The sequence below is a fragment of the Sciurus carolinensis genome, chromosome 19, assembly GCF_902686445.1.
Source record: "Sciurus carolinensis chromosome 19, mSciCar1.2, whole genome shotgun sequence".
Lineage (NCBI taxonomy): Eukaryota > Metazoa > Chordata > Mammalia > Rodentia > Sciuridae > Sciurus > Sciurus carolinensis.
In genome coordinates, this window is record NC_062231.1 from 12,627,587 (window position 1) to 12,649,773 (window position 22,187).

At 51.5% G+C, this 22,187-nt stretch overlaps 1 protein-coding gene across 10 annotated transcripts in view; it reads right to left on the reverse strand.

Moving 5' to 3' along the window:
• Window positions 1-22,187, reverse strand: part of Ift122 (intraflagellar transport 122) — a 62,057-nt gene that overhangs the window by 18,489 nt on the left and 21,381 nt on the right. For all 10 annotated transcript variants that reach the window (XR_007106268.1, XM_047534679.1, XM_047534678.1 and 7 more), the window contains 8 exons: window positions 17,944-18,135; window positions 17,658-17,796; window positions 16,426-16,628; window positions 15,496-15,633; window positions 14,068-14,232; window positions 11,440-11,637; window positions 6,020-6,160; window positions 2,441-2,494 (listed from right to left, as the gene is read on the reverse strand). Coding sequence is in view for 9 of the 10 variants with exons in the window: in XM_047534679.1 (XP_047390635.1) it covers window positions 2,441-2,494; window positions 6,020-6,160; window positions 11,440-11,637; window positions 14,068-14,232; window positions 15,496-15,633; window positions 16,426-16,628; window positions 17,658-17,796; window positions 17,944-18,135 (1,230 nt within the window). In the remaining variant the exon portion in view is untranslated. The remainder of the gene's footprint in view (window positions 1-2,440; window positions 2,495-6,019; window positions 6,161-11,439; window positions 11,638-14,067; window positions 14,233-15,495; window positions 15,634-16,425; window positions 16,629-17,657; window positions 17,797-17,943; window positions 18,136-22,187) is intronic.

Below are 22,187 nucleotides of genomic sequence, written 5' to 3' on the forward strand. Positions count from 1 at the left end.
CTGGTGGGAACACTTGACAACAAAAGCAGACTTTTTCCAGACCAGTGAAGATCAAAAAGGAGGCGAACCTTTGTTTGTTTAATGGGAAATTCCTCGGGGCTGCCTTCCTGAACATTCTTCCAAGGCAACAACTGGACAGTTGGGACAATGGGCACTGCTCCCTCATCGATGGCACCTAAGCTCCCGAGATCTCCCAAGGTCCAGAGCCTGGCTAGCAGAGTTGCCACCCAGGACGAGGACAGATCAGGGGAAATTTAGGGTTCCTATCCAAGATGGAAGCCATAACATAGGACAACGAGAGTCTTCCTCTGTTCTTGTTTCTGAAGGGAAACAAGCTGCCAGGTACAGGCTAGTCACACACGCTCTTTGTCGCTCTCAGTGGCCCTGAAGACGGGACAGGTCAAGGTCAAATGGAGCTGGCACATGGGCACAGTTCTGTTGAACTCCAGATGCTCTTTGTAGCCCATAATACTGCTTCTGAAGCAAGCGATGGTCCCCCAAACCACACCTGTGTGTGTGTGTGTGTCTGCAGACACACTCAGCAGTGCTGAGGACCAAGGGAAGCCCCATCAAGGGACAGTCCCCCTGCGTTAGGGAGCACTTATTGGCCCTCTGCTCAGGTATCTGGAAACACTCGAAAGCACCCGCCCCTCATCCCCACGTCTCCTTTTGCTTGCTTTCCAGTAAGTGCCTCCCGCTGGAGGAAGACGAGATGCGGAACCAAACTCCCAGACAAGCTGGTGGAAGTCTGAACAGCTGGAAGCAAAATGCTTCCCCAATGACAGAATCATTTTGGGGGGAAACCATCACGCAATTCAAGCTCCTCACCAAATAAGCCAACTCCTGATCTCTGGAAATGAATTGACACTGTGCAGCGAGGCTGAAAAGGAGGTTTTGGTAGACGTGCTGAATTTAGGCCACATCTATTCTAAGCCACAACCAACCGACTCACCCACCCACCCAGGGCCTCTGCACTGCCCCTTACTGCTAGGAACAGCTCATCTTTCCAAAAGCAACCTACTGAGGGAGCTCGGGGCTGTGGAATACTGGGGACACCCAGAAGCAGCAGTTCAGGCCTTGGAACAGTCAAAAAGGGTCCCTCTTTTTTACAGGAGACAATCTTCCAAGTCTCACCAGCTGCCCAGACCACCACACGCTAGAAGCAGCAGCCATTTTGAATTGAGTACAAGACCACCAGGGCTGGTTCTCCCGGAGGTCATGACTTTTGTGTAGAAAAAAGTAAGGTTCTGTGACTTCAGATTGAGACCCAGGCCAGTTGATTCCCAAGCGCCAGCCCTGAGAGTTGGCAGCCCTGCGCGGCACAGGGGGATGGCTTCCGGCCACCCCTCTGCCCCACAGGGACACATCCAGAGAATACACTGAGGCCCTCGTGCCACGCTGGGGTGGGGCGGGGACCTAGGGTGGAGATGGAACAAGCTTGGAAAAAAGGCAAAACGGGTTTGTCATCCAACCACGCTGTCGGCTAGTGCTCCTCAGGGAGGTGACACAGCCTCTCTGAGCTGTCCTTGTCCACCTCATAGGGATACCAGCGCCTGCCCTGTGAAGCTGTGTGGACTCCCTGGATTGTGCATGGGGATGGACAGCCTGGACACATGGCAGCTGACACTGGCTCCCCGGGCTGAGAGCTCCTGCGGGCCTCTCCGCTCCTCAGCTCTCTGCCCACTGGGCTCGCCGGTGACAAGAGTTTATTATGCTGAACTGAATTAGAGGGACAAGACATTTGCTGGTTTCCTCGCTGCTTCCATCTGGGAATTCAAATGTATCTCACATTCTCTTAGCCTCACAATAAATCTGTTCAGGAGAAAAAATATGTATGCCTTTTTACAGACAGTCAGACAGCACTGTGATACACAGAAATTAAGAATAGTGTCTACCGTCACCCAGCAAATGGTGCACTTAGAACCAGCTTTTCCAGTCCAGGCCAGGCGAGCCGAGTTTGATGGAGGAGCCAGTGTCCTCAGCAGGAGCGGCGGGGCTGGGACTCGGAGCCCAGGGGCACCAGTCCTGTGTGCAGGACTCTCCTTGGGTCTGTTTCTGGGGTGAGGCATAGATGGGGTGCCTTTGGGAACCGCCTCCTGTGCTAGCAGGTTACAGGAGGGTGGTAACCAGTCAACCACCACCATAGGGAAGCTAACCAGGCATGGGGAAACCATTTCATCTTGACGGCAGTCCTGTGAGGTCAGGCAGAGCCCATGTCACAGAGAGCTTAGGGACCTGTCCACCGCGTGCAGCTACCAAGCAACAGTCTGTATCCCCTTTCTGGGGTGCCTTGTCCCCTGCATGGCCGCTCTGCCCAGAGCAAGGTTGGGGCCCAGAACACCTGTGGTAGGCTCAGTCCCCATGTCCTCGGGGCTCCGCCTGCCAGGAGGGCTGGCAGAAGTCCCTGCTCTCTGGAGACGGAAGACGCCCCCTCCTTTACCTCAATGCTGCTGATGAGCTCTAGGTAGCGCAGGTCTTGTACCCTGGCGAAGGCCTGCAGGGAGGAAACAAAGATGGAAGTCAGCCTTCCCGGTTTCAAAAGTGGGGGTTGGCTGGGGGTGGGCAGTGGAGCGCTGGAAAGGGGGAAGAGGGGGAGTGAGCACGGATTCGTCCTGTCCTCTCGTGCGCTCAGGAGGCTTGCCACCCAGTGAGGCACGGCCTGATCCCGAGGATTAGTCCAAAGAACAGCAAAGAAGTCCTGGGGGCATCCATCATTTGGGGATTAGGTCAAGCAAAACTCTGAGCCTGCAGACAGTTGATGGAGCCCCTTGTCAGAAGGGAAGAGCGGGCAGGTCTGAAGCAGAGCCAGTCGCCCTGAACAGGGCGTGAGACGCAGCCCCCAGAGACTGCAGGCACCTCTTGGTGGCTGGGATGGGAAGCAGGAGGCAGCTCTGCTTACCCCAGGGTGCCATAAGCACAGGGCACCCAGAGCCCACAGCACGGCACAGAGGGAGAAGAGGAGGGAAAAGCTGAGAAGGAGGAAGATGGTTTCGGCAGGGAATGAATCACTCCGAGTGTCTTACGTAAATCCCGAAAGCACAGCCCTTGTTGTGGACTCACAATAAAGCTAGAGACTTTAACCCATGGGCTGCTAGAAGTTTCTGAGGAATAGGAGGACCGGCGGGGTCGGCGAGGCTGCTTCTGCTGCTTTCGGAATCTGCCAGGGGTTTTGAGGAAGGCGACCCTGCGTATCAGGCTGATCTGCACGTGGCTCTGTGGTCAGCATCTCCACCCAGCTTGCTTTTCTGCACTGTCCCACCTGAAGTGGGCTGATGCATGCCCAGAGGAGGCGGCAGCTCCAAGAGCCCTTTCAGCTGAGAATGCACAACAGCCCTGGCCACTGGTGAGGCCAGCCTCTACTTAGCCACAGGGCCTCCTGCTCCTAGAAAGACTCGGGGCAAGGAGCAAGTCATCGGCCTCTGGCTGCCAGTCACGATGTGACTTCATCTTTTCATTCCACGGGGCCTGGCATGCTCTCACAGACTGGGGACCCAGAGGTGACTATGCCTAGGCCTCTGTCCCCCTCCCAGGTTCAGGGGCCCACACTCAGGAGAGGCATGCAGGTTAAACAGATCACTCAGTCCCCGGAGCCCAAGGCTGTGTGAGTGAGAGCCACACACCCTGGAGAAAACAGTGCCTGGGCGTGGGCGGCGGCTGGATTCGGTGGGGCGTCGCGCGAGGAACTGGCGAGGGGGCTTTCTCTTGTTTGTTTTGTTTTGAGACAGGGCCTCACTCCGGACTCCCAGAACGGTCTTGAGCTCCCAGCCGCCAGAGATCCTCCCACATCAGCTTCCCGAGCAGCTGGGGCTACACGCGCACTGCCACGCCCAGCAAGAGGGTTTTCTAGCAGAGGGACTTGTAGGAAGGGTAAAGCAGGCATCGCACCAGCAAAGGGACCCAGGACCACACTGAAGGTCTTACAAGTTACCTTCTGGACTTGGGTCTCCTCAAAGCAAGGGAAGGGCCAGTGACTGGCAGAGAGGCAGAGGAAAAGCAGCAGCCGCAGGGGAGGTCTCTGTCAAGCTCTGAGGCTGTCCCTCCAGGGCCCTGAACCTATTTCTTCCCCGCCCCTGGGCTCCGCACAGCTTCTTTGTGGACCCGGCAAAACAGCAGCACCCTGTCCAAGGGTCTTTCTGGGTTCTGCTGTGTTCAATTCTCAGCTTTGAAAAATCCCTGTGAGAAATCTGTTTCCGAGTTCCTTCAGCCACGACACATGCTGCCGAGTCAGGGTGCCTGGTCGGCGCGGTCAGAGTCACAAGGCTGGTGAATAACCTCAGCAGAGGGAAGTGGGGACGGCAGCAGCTGCAGCTCCCGGCGGGCACTGAGCGGCTCTCCTCTGCCATCTAGCGGCCACGCTGGCCGACGGCAGGAACCACCCTCCAGAAGCCTGAGCCACTCCACAGCGGAGAGGAGGACCGCGGAGTCAGGCTTTGGATGAACCACCAAGTCCAAGTCGACCGCCCAAATCTTGCAGCTTTTCTAAACATCACTTTGCCCGCAGTAACTATATATATAATTTTTATTTGTCAATGAAAGTACCTAAACAAACAGTGTTCTAAAAACAATGGTGTGCTTTAAGACCATAACGTCTACTCCCAGGGAGTGTTTTTAGGAGAGGATGGGGGTGCAATAGATGAGGGTCACATTCCAGTTCTGCTGGTCATTCCAACATCTGCTGTGTGAGGACCTATCCCAGCTGGGGCACGGGCTGGGGTGGGGGACACTAAAATGAGGCAGTTCAGTTCCTAGGTGTGAGGAGGTGACAATCTAGAGGGCAGACTGGGGATGTCATCGCACTGAGGAAGCCACTGGTATTCCTCATCCTTCCTGGCATTTATGGGTGGGGCAGAAGGTAGCGCCCGCCCTCTAGGAGATGCCTTCGTCCCTCAGAATTCCTAAAGTCCCCCTCTATTCCCACTTTCCTGATACCAGGTCTAAAAATACAGTACAGAAAGTATTGTGTAATGATCACTTCCCTTTTTTTTGGTGGCACTGGGGATGGAACCCAGGGACTGGCCCGTGCTAGAAGGTGCCCGCTCTACCACTGAGCTGCAGCCCGGCCTCCCTTTTAGCATGGCTAGCACTGGCGGGGCGGGGCAGGGAGCCCTCTCGCCATGCCCATTTTAGAAACGAAGGAAGGACTGGCCTGGGGTCCAGTCAGGTTTCCGAATCCTGCTCTGGTCCAGGCTATCCTCTTTCCATGCCCAGAAGTCTTGGCTTCACAAGAAGTGGGCACCATGCCTTCTCCGTAGCTCCTTTAACACTGGCCCAGTAGCATGGTTAAGAGGAGTGTCTCCCACTGGACTGTGGGAGAGGAAGAGGGGAAGGAGCAGGAGGGCAGAGGTTGGAAGCCATCCCTTTCCCACCTCTTGTGGTAGATGGAAATCCAACTGGGAAACATACTTGTGCTTAGTGTCCACAAAGGGGTAAAATGGCTTCAGCCATTTCTCTAGTTGTAACTGACTAAAGCAGGAAATACACAATGAATCAAGTCCCTGAATCATGCCACGAAGGTGTGTGGGCAGTGGCCATATTGCTGTCAGAGTCAGAGTGTGACCACCCCCTCCACTGTACTTGGCAGAGAACTAAGAAAAACAGCGTTGGGTAAGAAATGGCCTAATGCCGATACTAATAATAAAAGCTACCATTTATTGAGTACCTAATATGTGCCAGGCTGTTAGTCAGATGCTTACATGAATAACAGTTAATAAGAGTGAAGCCAGAATCTGCCACTTGCTCCTGCGTGTGGCCTTACAGGCCTACCTATCCGTTTAGATCTTTACGACTTTTTGGGGCTGGGGCCTAGCACCACCAGAATCTTCCAGAGAAGCAAGCTTAGAAAGGCGCTTTCCTGCCCAGGCTCACTGTGAGGAAAAGGATGAGCTGAGACGCAACCCAAGTCAGCCTAACTTCAGAGTTCGCTATTGTCTGCTTTTGTCCCTCCATGTCACCTGGACCCCCGCCTCCTTAGGGGACCCTCCAGGGACCACATTCCGGCTCATACTGACTAGATGCTTACCTTCTTTGCAGTTTCAAACTCTAATCCCTCTAGGGCCTCCATAGCCAGCTCCCGCCAATCAGTGTCCGTCACGCCCAAGCAAGCAATCTGGTAGGCTTCTTTGAACAATTTTCTATCCAGGTACTGGTACATGGGAGCGGACTGCAGGATTTCATCAAAAGGAGAAAAGAAGATGATTTCAGAGCAATGGGAAGAGTCAGATTCCAATAAAGCCTCTTCCAGATGTGCACAGCTTTTACAAATTCCTACAGAGCAGCACTTCAGTGATCCATCAGGGCCCTCCCAGCCCCACCCCAGCCCACCTTACACGCTCTGCTTTCCATTCTGCACCCCCACAGCCCAGCCACAGGGCTCTGAGCACAAACTTCCTGCCCATCCTCCCCAGACCCCCAGCCCAGGCCTGCTTTCCCATACAATGTCACCATGCCTAGAAAGACTGCCCCTTCCCCGCCTACGGAAAATACTGACTTGGCTGTCAAGACCCTGTCTAAATGTCACCTCTTTGGGACTCTTACCTGACCCCTCCATCTCCCACCCCAAGGGAAGGAGTCTGAGCTTCCTGCGCCCTACGTCTGGATCTCGGGTCAGACCCTAATTACACACTTGTCTCCCTGACAGTCCTGCGCAATCTGTGGGCAGCAGAGGGGTTTGTATTGGCCCCTCTCTGAAGGCCTCCGTCTTGCTGAAGGATTGGCTGACATACTAAGAGGAAGGGGTCTTGATGGCCTCTTCTTAGAGGGACTGAGTCTGAGAAAGGCTGGTGATGTGCTCCAGGTTTCCCGAGGAAGATCTAAAGACCAGTCCCCTGGCCGTTGCCCTCCCTCCCTCCTTCGAGGTGGGCTGCCTCGTAGTGAACACCTGGGAACCAGTCCTGAGGACTTATGTTTTAGGTTGACAAAGAGCTTCTGCCTCTGTCTAGCAGCCCTGTGTCGGCGGGTGTCGTCACTTCCTGATGCAGCCCAGGAGACCAAGACATGTCCGAGGACAAGGACCTGGGAAGTGGAAAACCTGACGCTGGAGCAAGAGGCGACCTGCCTCCAGACCCTGTGACCCCTGGCCTCGGACACGCACACGCGCATGTGCACGTACACATCAGCACACGTCTGAGCCGGTCCTTCTTCAATGAAGGACCGTGTCCTTGTCTCAGGCCAGTCGATGTGCTTCAGGGAACTGCATCTCCCCTCTGGATTCCCGGTGGGCCGCGGAGATCAATCAGCCAGTACCTCTGTGCTAATGGTTCCCAAATGTGGGGCTGGGAGTGCTGTTTTCTCCATTTGGGGCCTTTATCTTTGAAATTTCCGGTCCTGATTTTTTGGCTTTAGAGTTGAAGGAAAATTTTTTCCTTTCAAGCCAGTCTGCCCTCTGACAGTAAGACAGGTTGTCCCCACGGGCTGACCCTTCCCACCGTGCCAGGCCACCCACCTCCCCTCCCTTGTGGGAGTCAGCTGGGCACAGGTTGGGGGCAGCTGAGCTGGAACCCAGGCCCGGCTCAGCCCCATCCGAGCTGGCTGCCTTCTGGGTAGATCTGTCACCTTTTGCTTGGATGCCTGGCCCACCGCAGGCTTCCATGGGGACACGAGAGGCTTTGAGAGTGACCAAGCCCTGGGTAAAGAGGGAGCATGTGCCTCACCTCTGTCTTTGCTAGCCTAGCTCCTCACCCTTTCTGGAACTCTCTGGACTTGCCCGCCCCTGCCTGCCTCTCCAGACCTCGCTGTGCTCAGGTTTCACGGCCTCCTGGAAGCTCCTCCAGCTCCCCACGCACAGTGAGCTCTCCTCTCTAACTCTCAGTGAGCACCCTCCGTTCTGCTCTGAGTTCTGTTCTGTGGTTTTTGCTGTTTTATGACTGTCTGTAATAAGAAGAAATAATCATAGGAATTGAGCCAGACAAAACCTGAAGATGGGTATAATTAAGCCCACACCAGGCCGGTCACGGCGGCGAGGCTGCAGTCCCCGCCACTCACGAGCCGAAGGCAGGGGACTCGCCCGAGTCCACAAATTTCAAGACCAGTCTGAGCGACGCGGCGAGAATCCATTTCAAAAAATGACAACAACAAAAACAAACCTCACTGCAGAGAAAAGAAAAATGAGGCCCCAGACCGTGAAATGACACAGTCAGTGGAGGTGACAGAGCCAGGATGCAAGGTCGGGGTGTTTCTTCCTCTAGACAGCAGGACGTTTTGATTTTTTTTTTGTACCAGGAATTGAACCCAGGGGTGCTTCACCACTGAGCCACCTCCCCAGTCCTTTTTATATTTTATTTAGAGATAGGGTCTCGCTGAGGTGCTTAAGGCCTCACTAAGTTGCAGAGGCTAGCTTTGAACTCACGATCCTCCTGCCTCAGCCTCCCAAGTCACTGGGATGACAGGGGTGCCAAGCAAGACAGCAGGACTTCTTGCCATGCTGAGTGCCCAGTGACACTGGGACAGGCGTAAGGACAGGAACATCAAAAGGGAGCTTACAAGGGACAGTGAACGTGTGCAGGCACAGTCTGAGTGGGAGTTTTAAAACCAGGCTAACTGAACGAGCACCCTCCAAGCCATACTTCATCTCGCTACTGTAGTCCAAGCATGAGGTCACGCCGCCCCGAGGAGCCCGGCTGGGGCTTGCTGCCCCACTTGGCAGCCCTGACCAGCCAGTTCTTGCACAAGATGATGTAAATTTCTAAAGGAAACCAAAAATCCCAAGAGCGGGCCTGGGGCTTTCTCCCCCATCTGGAGACCTAAGCCACAGGAGGGTGGGAGGCAGAGGCGACAGAGAGCCAGCCTTTGTGTTGAGAACCTCTGACGGTTCTGACCTGCAGCCAAGCAGGACGTTGGTCCAGGACGCTTAAGGTCCCAGCAGAGGAAGCCCCGGGTGGCCCCTTTGGCTCCTCTTGGCCGGCCAAAGTGCAAGAGCAGCAGACTGCATTTATTTTTGAGGTCAGAGTGGCAATCTGGGAAGAAAACCTTTCACTAAGCAGAGCCTGTTTGGCGCAGCTGAAGAAGAGTGGGTTCCTGGCGGATGTGGTACGCGGACTGGGGCCGCTGATGGAGAGCAGATGAGCGGCAATCGCGGGCCAGGGGGCGGGGCTGGTCCCTCCCCCACCGCTTCCAGCAGCCTCGCTTCCCAGTGGCTCCCTTCTCTCTCTTTCTCTTCCCATTTCCCCAGATCAGAATTCACTACCACTTCTCGAATAACTGCTCGGTGGCGGCCACCAAGAATAGACACTGCCCCAGTCATTCCTGCAGCAGCAAGTCACAAGGGCCTCGCTGGCTCAGAGGGAGAAGTGGGTCCTGCCTGAAGGCCAGCTGAGCAGAGGGCAGGCGCACCAACAGAACCCAGCAGAAGGGCCACTGGCACATGTCCCCACAGCCCTCAAATGCAGTCTTTGGTCTAGGAGTTCAGACCAGGGAACCAAGTTGGGAGAGAGCCAGAGACTTAGCTAGAGAGACGCCCACTATTTATAAGTGAAAAGAAGCTGCAAGCAGTGACAGGTGCTGGTCAAGTGAGCTGTGGAGCATCCATGTGACAGGATCACATGGAGCCTTCAGATACAAAGCTGGGAGCCGGGTGTGGTGGCGCACACCTGTGATCCCAGCTTCTCAGCTTCTCGGGAGGCTGAGGCAGGAGGATCCAAGTTTGATGGAGGTCAGCCTTGGCAATTTAGCAGGACTCGGTCTCAAAACAGAAAAATAAAAGGACTGAGGTAGCAGCTCAGTGGAAGAGCATCCCTGGGTCCGTGGGTTCAATCCCTACTATGGTCAAAAAAAAAAAAAAAAAAAAAATCCTAAAAGAAAAAATCAAAAATAACAAAAAATGAAAAATGAAGTTGGCGACAGGCAGGAGCAAGCGGAAGGTCACAGAAGGACAGCACAGCACCATGGATCCTGGGATCCTGACAGTGCTCAGAGCCAGCCCCGTGGTGCTGGATCACACAACTGTATGATAGTTTTGCAAACTGTCACGCTCGGGGGAAACTGGGCAAAATGTATAAGAATCCCTATTATTTCTTGCAAATATATGTGAGTCTATAATCATCTTAATATTGAAAATGCTGGAAAAGTATATTTATTGACATGGGGCCACGTTTCCAGTAGACTGCTGAGTGAAAAGGCCAGATAACCAGTTTAAAGCCAATAACTCACAAAAAAGCATCCCTGTGACATGTGCAATATCTAAACGTTAGGTTAAATGAGAACACTGGCACAGGGGAGGAGTTTTAATCCCCCCCGCTTTTTTTTGGTACAGGGGATTGAACTCAGGGGTGCTTAACCACGGAGCCACATCCCCAGCCCTTTTTTAAATTTTATTTTGACACAGGATCTCACTGAGTTGCTTAGCGCCTCGCTGTTGCCGAGGCTGGCTTTGAACTCATGATCCTCCTGCCTCAGTCTCCTGAGCCACTGGGATTACGGGTGTGCACCACCATGCCCAGCTAAAAGTTTCAATCTCTTTCTTGTTCACAGTCCACATTCAGTACACACATGAACTCTGAGGTTTCATCTTCAGGAAGCAATGCTTCTATGGATAAAAGTCACAAAACAGTCTTTACCACGTGATTCCACTTTTGCTTAAAAGCGTTCACATAAAATCATACCCTCGTAATCATACACTGTGCACATATTATATATACATTCAGAAGAGTCTGCATGTATACATTCCAAAATGTTACAAAGTGACTCTTGAGGACAGATGCTGGGGTTCAAGAGTCTCCTCAGGGTTCGTTTCTTTTCATGGCAGCTTTACAGCGAACACCACTCAATGGAGGCAGGTGCAACAGGCAGGCCACATGGGCAGTCAGTATGGGCTCTCCTGTCTGTCTCTGCCCTCCAGCTTCACCCTGCAGCTCCCACCATTCTTAGCTGGCCGATCCCAAGTTCAGGGTCCCATGCTCTCTCCTTTTTCTTTTCTTTTTTATAGCACAGGAGTGCCCTACTACTGAAGGGACATCCTCAGTCCTTTTTATGTTTTATTTTGAGATGGGGTCTTGCTGAATTGCCCAGGCTGGCTTCCAACTTGCGATCCTCCTGCCTCAGCCTGAACAGCTGGGATTACAGGGTGTACCCCTCCTGTCCCCACCCTGTCTTTCCGCTCAAAGACCGTGGCCCTGCCCCCTGGTCCCATCCTGCACTCTCTGCCTCACGGCCCCGCCTACCAGACTCCGTTTTGCTGACTAAGCAAAACACACTGGGTCTCCTGGCACATGTGTCCACCCCCACTTCCTTACCAGGAAGGGGACAGAAAAGAAATGAGACCAGTGAGGTCGAGCTCTTTGCCAGACACACACAGGTTGCACGAGTGCGGATGACTTTGGAGCTCAAGTTCAGGGTGCCTTCCCTGACATGGCAGCTGCTACTCTTCCCCCCACCCCCAAGCACCCAGCGCTGGGGCCAGGCCTTCCTGCCCTGTCTCGGCCGAGAGCCGACAGGCGCGCCCGTTACCTGCGGCACCTCCACGGCCGTCATGGAGAAGAGGTGGAGGCAGAAGATCTTGGAGCCGTTGTAGCCGACCACGAAGCCCTGCAGCCTCTGCTGGTGCACGGGGAAGGTGCTGGCCTTGATGTTGAGGTAGCCGCCTCCCGAGAAGCACAGCATATCCTCGCACTGGGTGTTCCAGGCCACGCTGTTGGCGTTGGGTTCCTGTGGGACAGGTAGGCAAGGGGCCTGTGTCAATCACCCTGGGCCTTGGCGCCTCGTTTCAATCAGAGCTGTCCTAAAGACCACTCATACAAAAATGCCAGCAGGGGGTGGAAGGAATAGGTGGGAGGGGGAGGCACACTTGCCTAGGCACTGGTATAGTGTTGGAATTTTCTTTTTCTCTTTTTTTTTTTTTGATGCTCGAGATTGAACCCAGGGGTGTTTAACCACTGAGCCACATCCCAGCCCTTTTTGCTTTTTGTATTTTTTTTTTATTTTGAGACAAGGTTTCATTGAGTTGCTTAGGGCCTAAGTTGCTGAGGTTGGCTTTGAACTTGCAATCCTCCGCTTCATCCTCCCAGCCTCGGGAGGGTCCCGCTGGGATTATGCGCATGCGTCAAACTGCATGGTGCTGGTATTATGCGCATGCGTCAACCTGCATGGTGCTAGGATTATGCGCATGCGTTCCCCTGCATGGTGCTGGTGTTGAAATTTTCAAAATAAGTGTTACTTTGGGGAATCTAACGTCATTCTCCCCATGTGGTAATCACTCCATAGTAAGTAGAAAATCAGCAAAGTGGGATTCTACCTCCTTTAAAGAACAAATATGCATCTCTATACCTGAGAGGGAAACACTGCAAAGGATCAGCACCGACTGCTCTGGGTGGGTGCCATCCTGGGTGCTTTTCATTTGCTTTGTTTTTTGTTTGCCTGAATTTTTTTTTTCCTTCCTGACTACCTATTGTTTCTTGCAACAAGAAAAGAACAGTGAGTTATTTTTAAAATTAGAAAATAATATATTGTCCCTGCATTTTTCAATTCACACGCTGTAAAAACAGTGGCCCCTATAGGTGCCACACCACGTTGGAGTTCTACCCCACCTGGAACGCTAAGGACCCGCAGCGGCTCATGCCTCTCTGCCTAGTACCTTTTTGGTGGGAGGTCTGGGGTGATACTGGACACTGTGCTACCACTGAGCTACACCCCAGCCCTTTTTATTTCAGACACGGTCTTGCCAAGTTGCCGAGGCTGGCCTTGACTTCATGATCCTCCTGACTCAGCCTCCGGAGTCACTGGGATTACAGGTGTGCACCTCTATACCTGGCTCTGCCTAGAATATTTTATGGCTACTTATGTACGATGAGCATAGATTACTTTTATAATGAAAAAATATATATAGCTGTTTTTATTTGAAATGGGGAAAAGGCAATGGAGAAAAGAGTGAGCCAATAGGCCAAAGCCACGGGCTGTGCAGGTCTCCTGGCAAGGCACAGGAACCACCTTCCCTAGCCCCCTGGCTTTTGTGGGGGCCTGTTAACCTCCCGAAAGGTGCAGGGGGCTAGCACTGAGGTTGGGGAGGAGGGAGATAACATTTAGGGCCTACTTTGTTCCAGGTGCTGAGCTGGGCACCGTAGTATCTTGTTTATTCCCGTAGTAATTCTGAAGGAGGGAATTTCTAGTTTCATTTTGGAGATAAAAAGAAATTGAGGCTCAGAAAGAGTTACTGCCTTGCTCAAGATCACACAGCAATTGCAGTGGGCAAGAGGCAGGCAAGCCCAGGTCAGTCTGAAGGCAATGGCTGTCCTCTTTGTCTCCTAAACCACTCTGCTCCATCTGTGATGTGAGTTGACATTAACTGGGAGTCACCTTGGGGCTAGTGGCAGCCAGGTAACCCTGTCCAACTGACCTACTCCAGGCAGCCCTCCTGGCTGTGATTCTGCTACCAAGGACAAGCAGGCACTCCAATTAGGGGACCCAACTCTCCCCATGGCGCTGGGAACACGTACAGTGGTGGAGGACACCGGTCAGGGGAAACTCACTTAAGGCAAAGCGTCCCTGACCACTTACAAAGCCCTAAGAGGCAACGAGTGGCCTGGCTCCAGCAGGAAGCCTGCCAGGCGCCGGGCATGCAGCGCCTGGGCTCTCTTCTGCAGTGACACACTTCTTCCAGCCACAGAATCACATGGTGTGTCAACAATGCCTCTGCCCCCAAAGAGCCACCAGCTCTCATTTTCCTTGGCTCCTTTGGCATCCTTGTGAAATACAGAGAAGGGTGGGCTCCCACTGCCCTCCCGTTCTTTCAGATGACAAAACCCATCCTGTTGCTTTACTGTGCCTTAGGTCACCCACAGAAGCAGGCCGGCCTCCAGGGTGAGCCGTAGGCTGCTGCAGGAGACTCACAGCTGCCACCTGGATGTGAACCCGGCCCCTGAGATGTTTTAGCATCGTTTCATTTTTCGCTCCCAGGAAACAGGCATGACTCAGCTGTCTCGCTGGCGAGGAAGCCGAAGGTGGAGAGGCAGTCCAGCCGCTGCATCCCGGGCCTCCCAGCCGTGCTGGGCCCCCAGCCTGGGCCAGAGGGGAGCACCTCCCCCAGGGACTGGGAAGCTGGAAGAGGGTCGCTCGTCAGAGACTGTGCCTTAGGGACTTCACCTGAAAAAGCAGCTCCTTGGTTTGGACGTCGTACACCAGGCACGTGTCGTTCTCGTCCACCACGGCCAGCTTGCTCCGGGACGCACTCATGTCCAAGCAGCGCACGGCGGTGGCCTGCTTCAGCAGGACGATGGCAAAGAGATTGTCCACGAAGATCTTCAGGATCTGGCAAAATTTCAGAAGGAAAGGGAGAGTCGCCATGGCAACCAGACCCTGGCCCTCCGCCAGGCTGCTGGAGTCCCATGTGTTCTCCAAGAACAACTCCCACTAACGCCAGCAGAAGCTCGCGCAGACAAGGACTCGTTAAAAGAAAGACGGGAGTGGGGGCTTATCCTCAGGAGACCAGAAGTGGGGTTCATCAGAGGTCACCCAAGTAATGAGGGGCCCCCGACACACCAAACTCACTTTGGTGTCTGCTTGGACTGGAGATCTCTCAATGGTATCACTCAAAGTGCAGGGTAAGGGGACACCGTGAGCAAAGATGTGAGTCACAAACTAACACAGGAAGAGGCTACTGTAAACACTGACAAGACATCTGGCGTGACATAGTGATGGTGATGCCGACGATGACAGCCACCATCTATCGGCATTCCTGTTTTTAACAGTCCGGTGAAAAATGCAGTGTTATCCTCATTTGTAAAATGCAGCCTCAGAGAGGTAAAGTGACCTGGCCAGGGTCACTAGCGAGCAGCCAAGGAAGAACACGATCCCAGCTGACCTGAACCCACAGTCCAGCCTCCCATGAGGCTCAGAGCAGGCTCGTCCCCCACTGTGGTCTGGCTGCTCAATGGCTCCCACCGATCTGGTGCTCTAACTTCCGTCCCCAGCAAAGACCTGACAAGCCTCAGTCACAAGCCATCTGCTACACAGCTTGGCTCTCAGGCTAATGCAGTTATATTTTCACTTTTAAATTGCTATGTAGCCCACACAGAACTTTTCTTATTTTGAGCACAGAACACACACACATGCACACACACACACAGAGAAATCTGTTTAACTTTGTGTGACCTGTATTTCCTACATCTATCTGCCCAAAGGGCCCAGCACTATCTAGGACACCAGCTAGAATACGCTGCGTAATCCACTCCCCGCCCTAATGGGGATCTGACCTGAGTACCAATCCCTGCCTCCCTCTCTGGCAATCCAGTAAAGCTGCATCTCCAACAAATCTCCCGCCTCCTGGGTGACCTTAAGCCCTCTAATCCATTCTACGTGCAATTCAAGGGCTATGCCAACTCTGCCAGAGAGTGGGCATGCCACATCTGAAGGCCACCGTGCCTTTTGCCTGAAGATATCCTCATCAAGGACTCCCCTCCAATGTGCCAGGCGCTTTCCTGTCCTTGGAGCCCATCTGGTGGTCCCCACCAGGGGAGCTGCCTGTGTCTGCGTGCAGATAAGGAGCCACTGGAGACCAGAAGGAGCGCTCACCTGCCCATTCTTCAGGCCCACTAACAGGCCTTCCCTTCCGGGAGGGCCACCGATCACCTTGATGTAGCGAATGAGAGACTCCATCTGCCACTCCCGCTCCTTGACTCCGGTGAAGGTCAGACACTGCAGCCGCTTCTCCTGCAAAGCAAACCCGGCTCAGAAGGAGAAGAGCGCCCAGCCCTCCCGAGGTCTTCCTGCAGCTGGGGGTGGAAGACAGCTGTGCATTCAGTGCCCGAGCACCCCGCCCAGTCCTCTGATTGGCATGGGTTAATCCTCCATGTGAGTCTCTGCCCCATCGTCAATCCGACCTCCATGGCCAGAGGCGACACCCCACGCACACCTGTTGCCTACCCTATCTTACTCATGCTCCTAAACGGCCTGTTCTAAATGCTTGAGACGGATTTCAAAGGATTTTACACTACAGAGATTCCTAAAGGATTTCTTCCTTTTTTTATGACTTCCAACATGCCTACGTGGAGGCCTAATCCACCTCGACTAGCCTTCTCTCAGAGGCTTTCCAGACTTGTCTTGGTATTGACCTAGACACTTTTTAGACGGGTTCAGAAAACTTTTTTGATGAAAAAAAAAAAAAAATCCCTCCGGAAGTAAAGCTTCCTTGACTGCTGAGTTGATATAAATTTTTATGCATAGGTGATAATAAAAAAAAAGTATCTTCATTTTCTGGGATACCAAGTTATATTTTAAGTCATTGAAATATATCTAATTCCAGTATCACAAAGTGGTCTACAATTGGAAAAAAGTGCTTTCTACTTCATGGTTTGTGTCTTTCTAGGAGAGGCTGATTCGTCTAAAAAAAAAGCCACTGAGTGTGATGGAAAGGGACCAGTTCCAAAACCATGAGGTGGCTACCCTAACTTTGGGGGAAGCACGAAGCAGATCAACCTGACCCCTCCTCAGCCTGCTACCCACCTGACAGAGGATGATGTGGTCCGTGCACACCACCAGGAGGTTACAGTCATACTTCCTGAGAATTTTCTCCTTCACCTGGTAATGCATGTCTGAAGAGTCATCTGAATACAACTCATAGATGAGGATTTTCTCTGGCAGTTGAATTGCTAAGCGACTTTTGTAGATGGCAATTTTCTTGACAAGCTCTTTGCATTTAATACGAACTGTCAGAGACCAAAAAAAAAAAATCAGGCTCTCGCAAAAGGCTGTTAAGTAAGGTAGAAGGCAGAGAAATTAAAAGCTATCATTTACTTAATGCTACTGGCAATTAAAGTGAGATGCTCTCATTAAAAATCTTTATGGAGTATCTGATACATACAATCAGCTCTGCTGAGCACTGGGATCGAAAGTTGTATATGATACAATTTTTGTGACCCAAAGCTTACAACTGAGACTAGAAAATAAAATATTTTGTGCTGCCCCTGCTACTTGCTAAATAATGAATCTCAAACTCCTCTGCACAACATTAATGGCCCCTGATGATCAGGAACCCACAGAAGTGATCAGACTCCCCTCTGGTCACCCCCCATCCACCTCCTTGACAACAGAGAACCGTATGTAGTTTCGGGGACACACTAGGCCCTGCTTCAGTTCAGGCCAAGTAGGAAAATGTCCCAGGAGGGACACCGCCCAAATGCCTGAGTGGCTACACTTCAACCATCACAGAATATTCCAACACAGGGGCTCCTGGACGGGGACTAAAGGAAGTCAACCCTGATCCGCATGAGGACAACCTGGATCGCTGCGTGAAGGAGCCCCGCACATCTGGATGTGAGTGCCGCTGCAGTAAGGGCACTGGCTGTTCACCTGGCATGGCTACCTGCGTGGGCCTGGGCACGTGCCCATCCACTGCCCCTGCTTATCTCTAGCAAGCGGAGGCAAGCAGAGGCTGGACTGAGAAGGAAGCAGAGTGACCTGGACCAGAGAGGGAAGATCCACAAAGCTCCATGCAGGTCAACCGCCCTGGCTCTGCCGGGTCATAAGTCACCCTCTTTTTTTTTTTTTTCCAAAAAATTTGCAAAAATTTTGTGAGTCAGTGCCCCCCCCAGCCCCTGCCTCCAAAAGCAAGAATCAGTGGTTGAAGATGACCTCGAGAGACATTTCCTTGTCACTTCGTGCCCCTGTCACCGGCTCTCTCAACCTGCCCCAGTCCCTGGTGTCTGCAGGCCAAGGAGGCCAGACCTGCCCCTTACCTTTCTGCTCGGTGATCAGGTGCTGTATCACCACGTCGGTCATGCTGTCCCTGTAGGCATACCGGTCCTTGTAGAGCCCGTGGACTGTGCTGAAAATAAGCTGGTAGAAGGCGATGGTGCCATCCTGGCAGCCGACCACCTGCAGAGAAAGACAGCAGTCCGCTCTGCGGGAGAACATCCACCCTCCCGCGGCGGGGACAGACACCCGCCATCTGACCGGCCGACGTGGCCGCCGGTCAGCGCCTCCTCAGGCGACGGCCCAGGAGAACGAACTTCCTCTTCTTACCACGTAGTTGGAATCGGGCTTCACTTTGCAGGTCCACACCCAGGAGTTCTGCTCCCCAACAGTGCCGAGCCGCACTCCGTCCCTGGTGAAAAGGGACACTTGCTTGTCTGACCCGCCCAGCAAAATGTACTCCCCTTTAGTAAAGTAGCTGAGGCAGCAGGGGTCAAAGTTCAGCGGCTGATCCTTCCCAATCTGAGGAAAGAAAACACACGCCACGGGAAGAAACAGTTGAGAACTCAGAATCATCACGCCACCATTCAGGGCTTTTCCACCAGCTCCAGCAGGGGCAGCTGGGAAGGCAGGGGAGGGCTGGCCGGCTCCTCTCCCGAGCGACTCCACCGTGGACACGGCCTCCAGGTCACCCCCCTGAACCCAGCCAAAGCCCTGATTCCTGGCGTCAACAGCATCTCCCTTAGGTGACCTAATCGTCCTGAAGCGTGTCTTAGCTTCTCAGCCAACCTGGAGGCTGGAGGTGGTCTTTCTCCCGTAGGTCCCTCTCCGTACACGGCCCTTGCCACATGTGACGGTTCCCCGCAGCCCCTGGACTTATCTTTTCTATTAGTTTTTTTTTTTTTTTTTTTTTTTTTTCAGGATTTCTCAAAGCTGAGAGCACATTTCTGTGGCTTCCTATAGTCATACAGCTGTGCAGTCATCATTGCCATCGAACCCCAGAACATTCCTGTCACCCCCAAAAGAAATCCCAGATCTGTGAGAAGTCGGTCCCCAGTGCCACCCTCTCTCCATCCCTGGCGACCTGTGACCGGCTCCGCATGTGTAGATTGGCCTGTTCTGGGCATTTGGTTCAAGCGGAATTGTGCACTCTGTGCCCCGGGTAGTGCGGAGCCGTAGTTCGCTCCGCTGTTATGAACTGCTGGGTCGCGCGGTAACTATGTCTAACCTTTTCAGGAAATGCCACGCTTCTCCCAAGTGACTGTGCTTTGAGGCTTCACGTGCAGGTCCTCAGGATTCTCATTTCTCATCCTCAGGGCATCAAGTGGCATCTCACTGTGGTTTTGACTTACGTCTCTGACAGCTAAGGATGCTGAGCATCATTTCCGATGCCTGCTGACCACAGATCCTTTACCCGTTTTTCAGCTGGGTTATTCGTCTTTTGATGATTGAGTTGTCATAGTTTTTTATCTATTCTAGATATGAGCCTCTACTTAAATAGATGATTTGCAAAAAAAAGATTTCTTGCTTTCTGTGGGTTATTTTTTCACTTTCTTTGATGGTGTTTGCCTCGGTTTTTAGTATGAAGGTCAAAGTCCTGAGTGCAGCCTTTGAGATCCTGTGCTCATCCAAATGAGCTTGCGATTGCCCACGGACTGTGCTCTGTCGGGTCCACACAGGTGGTATTCTTTACATCTCCCCCAGACCCAGCCAGGCACGGTCCCTCTGCCAGGTGTCATCTTCCCCAGACTTAGGCCCCTCCCCCACACCCACAGCCCCTGCGGCCCCTCCCCCAGCACTTCTGTCACTGATCTGTGGTCATGGATCTGAGTTCACGTCTCTCCCCTACAGCCCAAGCTCCTTACTGCCACTGGAGTTTCTTTTGCTGCCTCTGTGGGTAGCTTTTGTAGGTGGGAAAAAAGACTCCTTATTAACATTATTAAACTAATATTCAATTTATTAAAGAAAATTCTAGAAACCCAGTTTCCTTCTTAAACAAATACAAATATTTTCCTATCTATAACTCTAGTAAAAGTGAACAATCAGTGGACTTTGTTTAATGAATGCAATTTTGAACAGGTTATGTCCCTTAAGTAGCTATATCTGCAACTTAGTTAATCCCCATAAAAGAATTTAAACTGCAATTATAAGTCTAAAAAGTGCAATTTTCCTTCCTTTTCCAGAATTTCAAATGGCTGTCAATCAAAAGTTTTCTTCACACCTATATAATGTTGGTAAATCTAATAAGAAAACTCAAAAAAAAAAAAAAAACCAAAAAAAAACTCAGTGCTCCTGCAGGACTGACCTTCCCGTAACAGTCACGAACTCTGCACCAGAAATACAACAAACACCTGAAGACACTGGCGGGCAACCAAACGCAGGCGGAAACTGAAGAGGCATGCGCATGCAGAAGACAGGAACTGCATTCAGGGGAGCTTCTCCCCACTCCCCCTGGAGACTGCACCCAGGGGTGCTCTACCACTGAGCTACATCCCCAGCCCTTTTTATTTTGAGGTAGGGTCTCACTAAGTCGCCAAGGCTGGCCTCAAACTTGTGATCCTCCTGCCTCAGCCTCCTGAGTTTCTTGGATTAGGTGTGCACCACTGTGCCTAGCTGAGTTTCTTAAAAAAAAAAAAATTTTTTTTTTTTTCAAAAAGTCTTTTTGCTTAAGCACCAGCCTGTCAGCACCATGCTGGGTTAACACAACATTTGGAAAGACTATGGTGGATGAAAAATACGGTGGGATATCCCACAACAGAGAAGCACAAAAACTCAGCTGAGTATCTGGAAACCCCTGAGCTAGCCATGGTGATGCAGAGGTCAAGCAGCCCAGCTAAGGCTGAAGAATGCACGAGACTTCGGCTGCTTCCCACCTTTGAAGACAGGAAGTCTGAATTTTGAGTCAAGCAAAGTAAACTATTTGCTTAAACACACACACATGTGTGGTCATCATCATCATCATCATCATCAGAGAAAATTATCAAAATGAGAATCTAAGATCACTCACAATGTCCAGAATACCATCCAAAACTTCCAAAAGCAAGAAAATGTGAACCATATTTAAGAGACAAGTCAATCTACAAGGACTGACACAAAAGAACTCAGATGTTAGAATTACCAGTTGAGAATTTTCAAATAGCTATGATAACTACACTTAAGGATATAAAGGAAAATATGCCTGTAATGAATGCACAGACATGAAAAAAGAATCAGATGAAAATTCTAGAACTGAAAAATGCAATAACTGAAACAAAAATGCACTGGATGAGCTTAACAGAAATGTTAGAGATTACCAAAGGATCAATGAAGCTTACTTAATTGTAACTGGAGTCCCAGAAGTAAAGAGAGAAAGGAGAAAAATACATCTGATGAAACAGTGAACAGCATTTTTCCACATTTGATGAAAGACATAGATTCAAAAAGCTCAGTGAATCCCAAGTAGGAAAATGTAAGGAATCTCGTGAACATTCTAATATTGCTTAGAAATGTAATTTAAAAATTTTAAGTCCTTCTGTTTAAAATCAGAAAGTAAAAAAAATTCATTACTCCATCCCAGCTTTTAAAATCTCATCACAAGATTAATCTGATTGATATTCAAATATGGACTTTAATATGGACCAGTATGCTTGGGTTCCAAAACAGGCTTGATCACAAACTAAACTGTGTATCTTTGAACCAATTACAGAACTCCCTGTCTGTGCCTCAGTTTTCCTATATGTAAAATGGTGATAACAGTTAGTACCCATTCTCACAGGTTTGTTCTGAGAATTAGAATTACTCCTTATGAACAGCTTCCACAATGCCCGGAACGCAATAAGGTTAGCTATAATTATTAGTAAGCCACGTCCTCTTATGCACTTAAAATGCCAAAAATGCATAAATTTTACATAAACCTAACACAAAAGTTGGGTTTGATTTACTTCATCATCCCATATTTAATTGTAAAGCTTTCCAGACTTAAAAAACACTTAGCCCACCACTGTCCTGGACGAGTTGGAGTTACCATCTCAGCAGACTAAAGTTGTGCCCAGTGTCTGGTAGACAATGCCCACACCATTTATTGGTGCTAATAAGTGCAGCTGAGTGAAGATGCTCACACATGAAGTGGGTGGACTTTCAGGACCTGGCAAACCAGGTGCCAGATCATTAAGATGAGTGTTTTGGGAAACCAGCCACTGGACATCGGAAAAACACACACACGCACACACACACATTATCTACTACCTCAATCTCTTCCTTACCCAACTACAAAAGACGGGACCAACGGTAAGACAGGGGTAGAAGAAAGGGCCCAAAGCTGGGCTGGGCACACCTGGAACCTTCCGTCTAGCAGGACACTTGGAGGAGTAAGGGTGTCGTGAAATGGAAGGCCCCACGACTGTATTCCTCACTTACCGGCTGTAGTGTGCAGCCCACAGTGCCCGCCTTCATGCTAGCCCTTGACACTTTTATCCATGTCATCCTGTCAACAGGTTCTCTATATCTTAATCCAGAAGTGAGGAATTCTTCTGAAACCAGACTCTGATCATGCCGCTCCCTGCCATTTGGGGCTCCTGAACACTTACGGTCCTCCA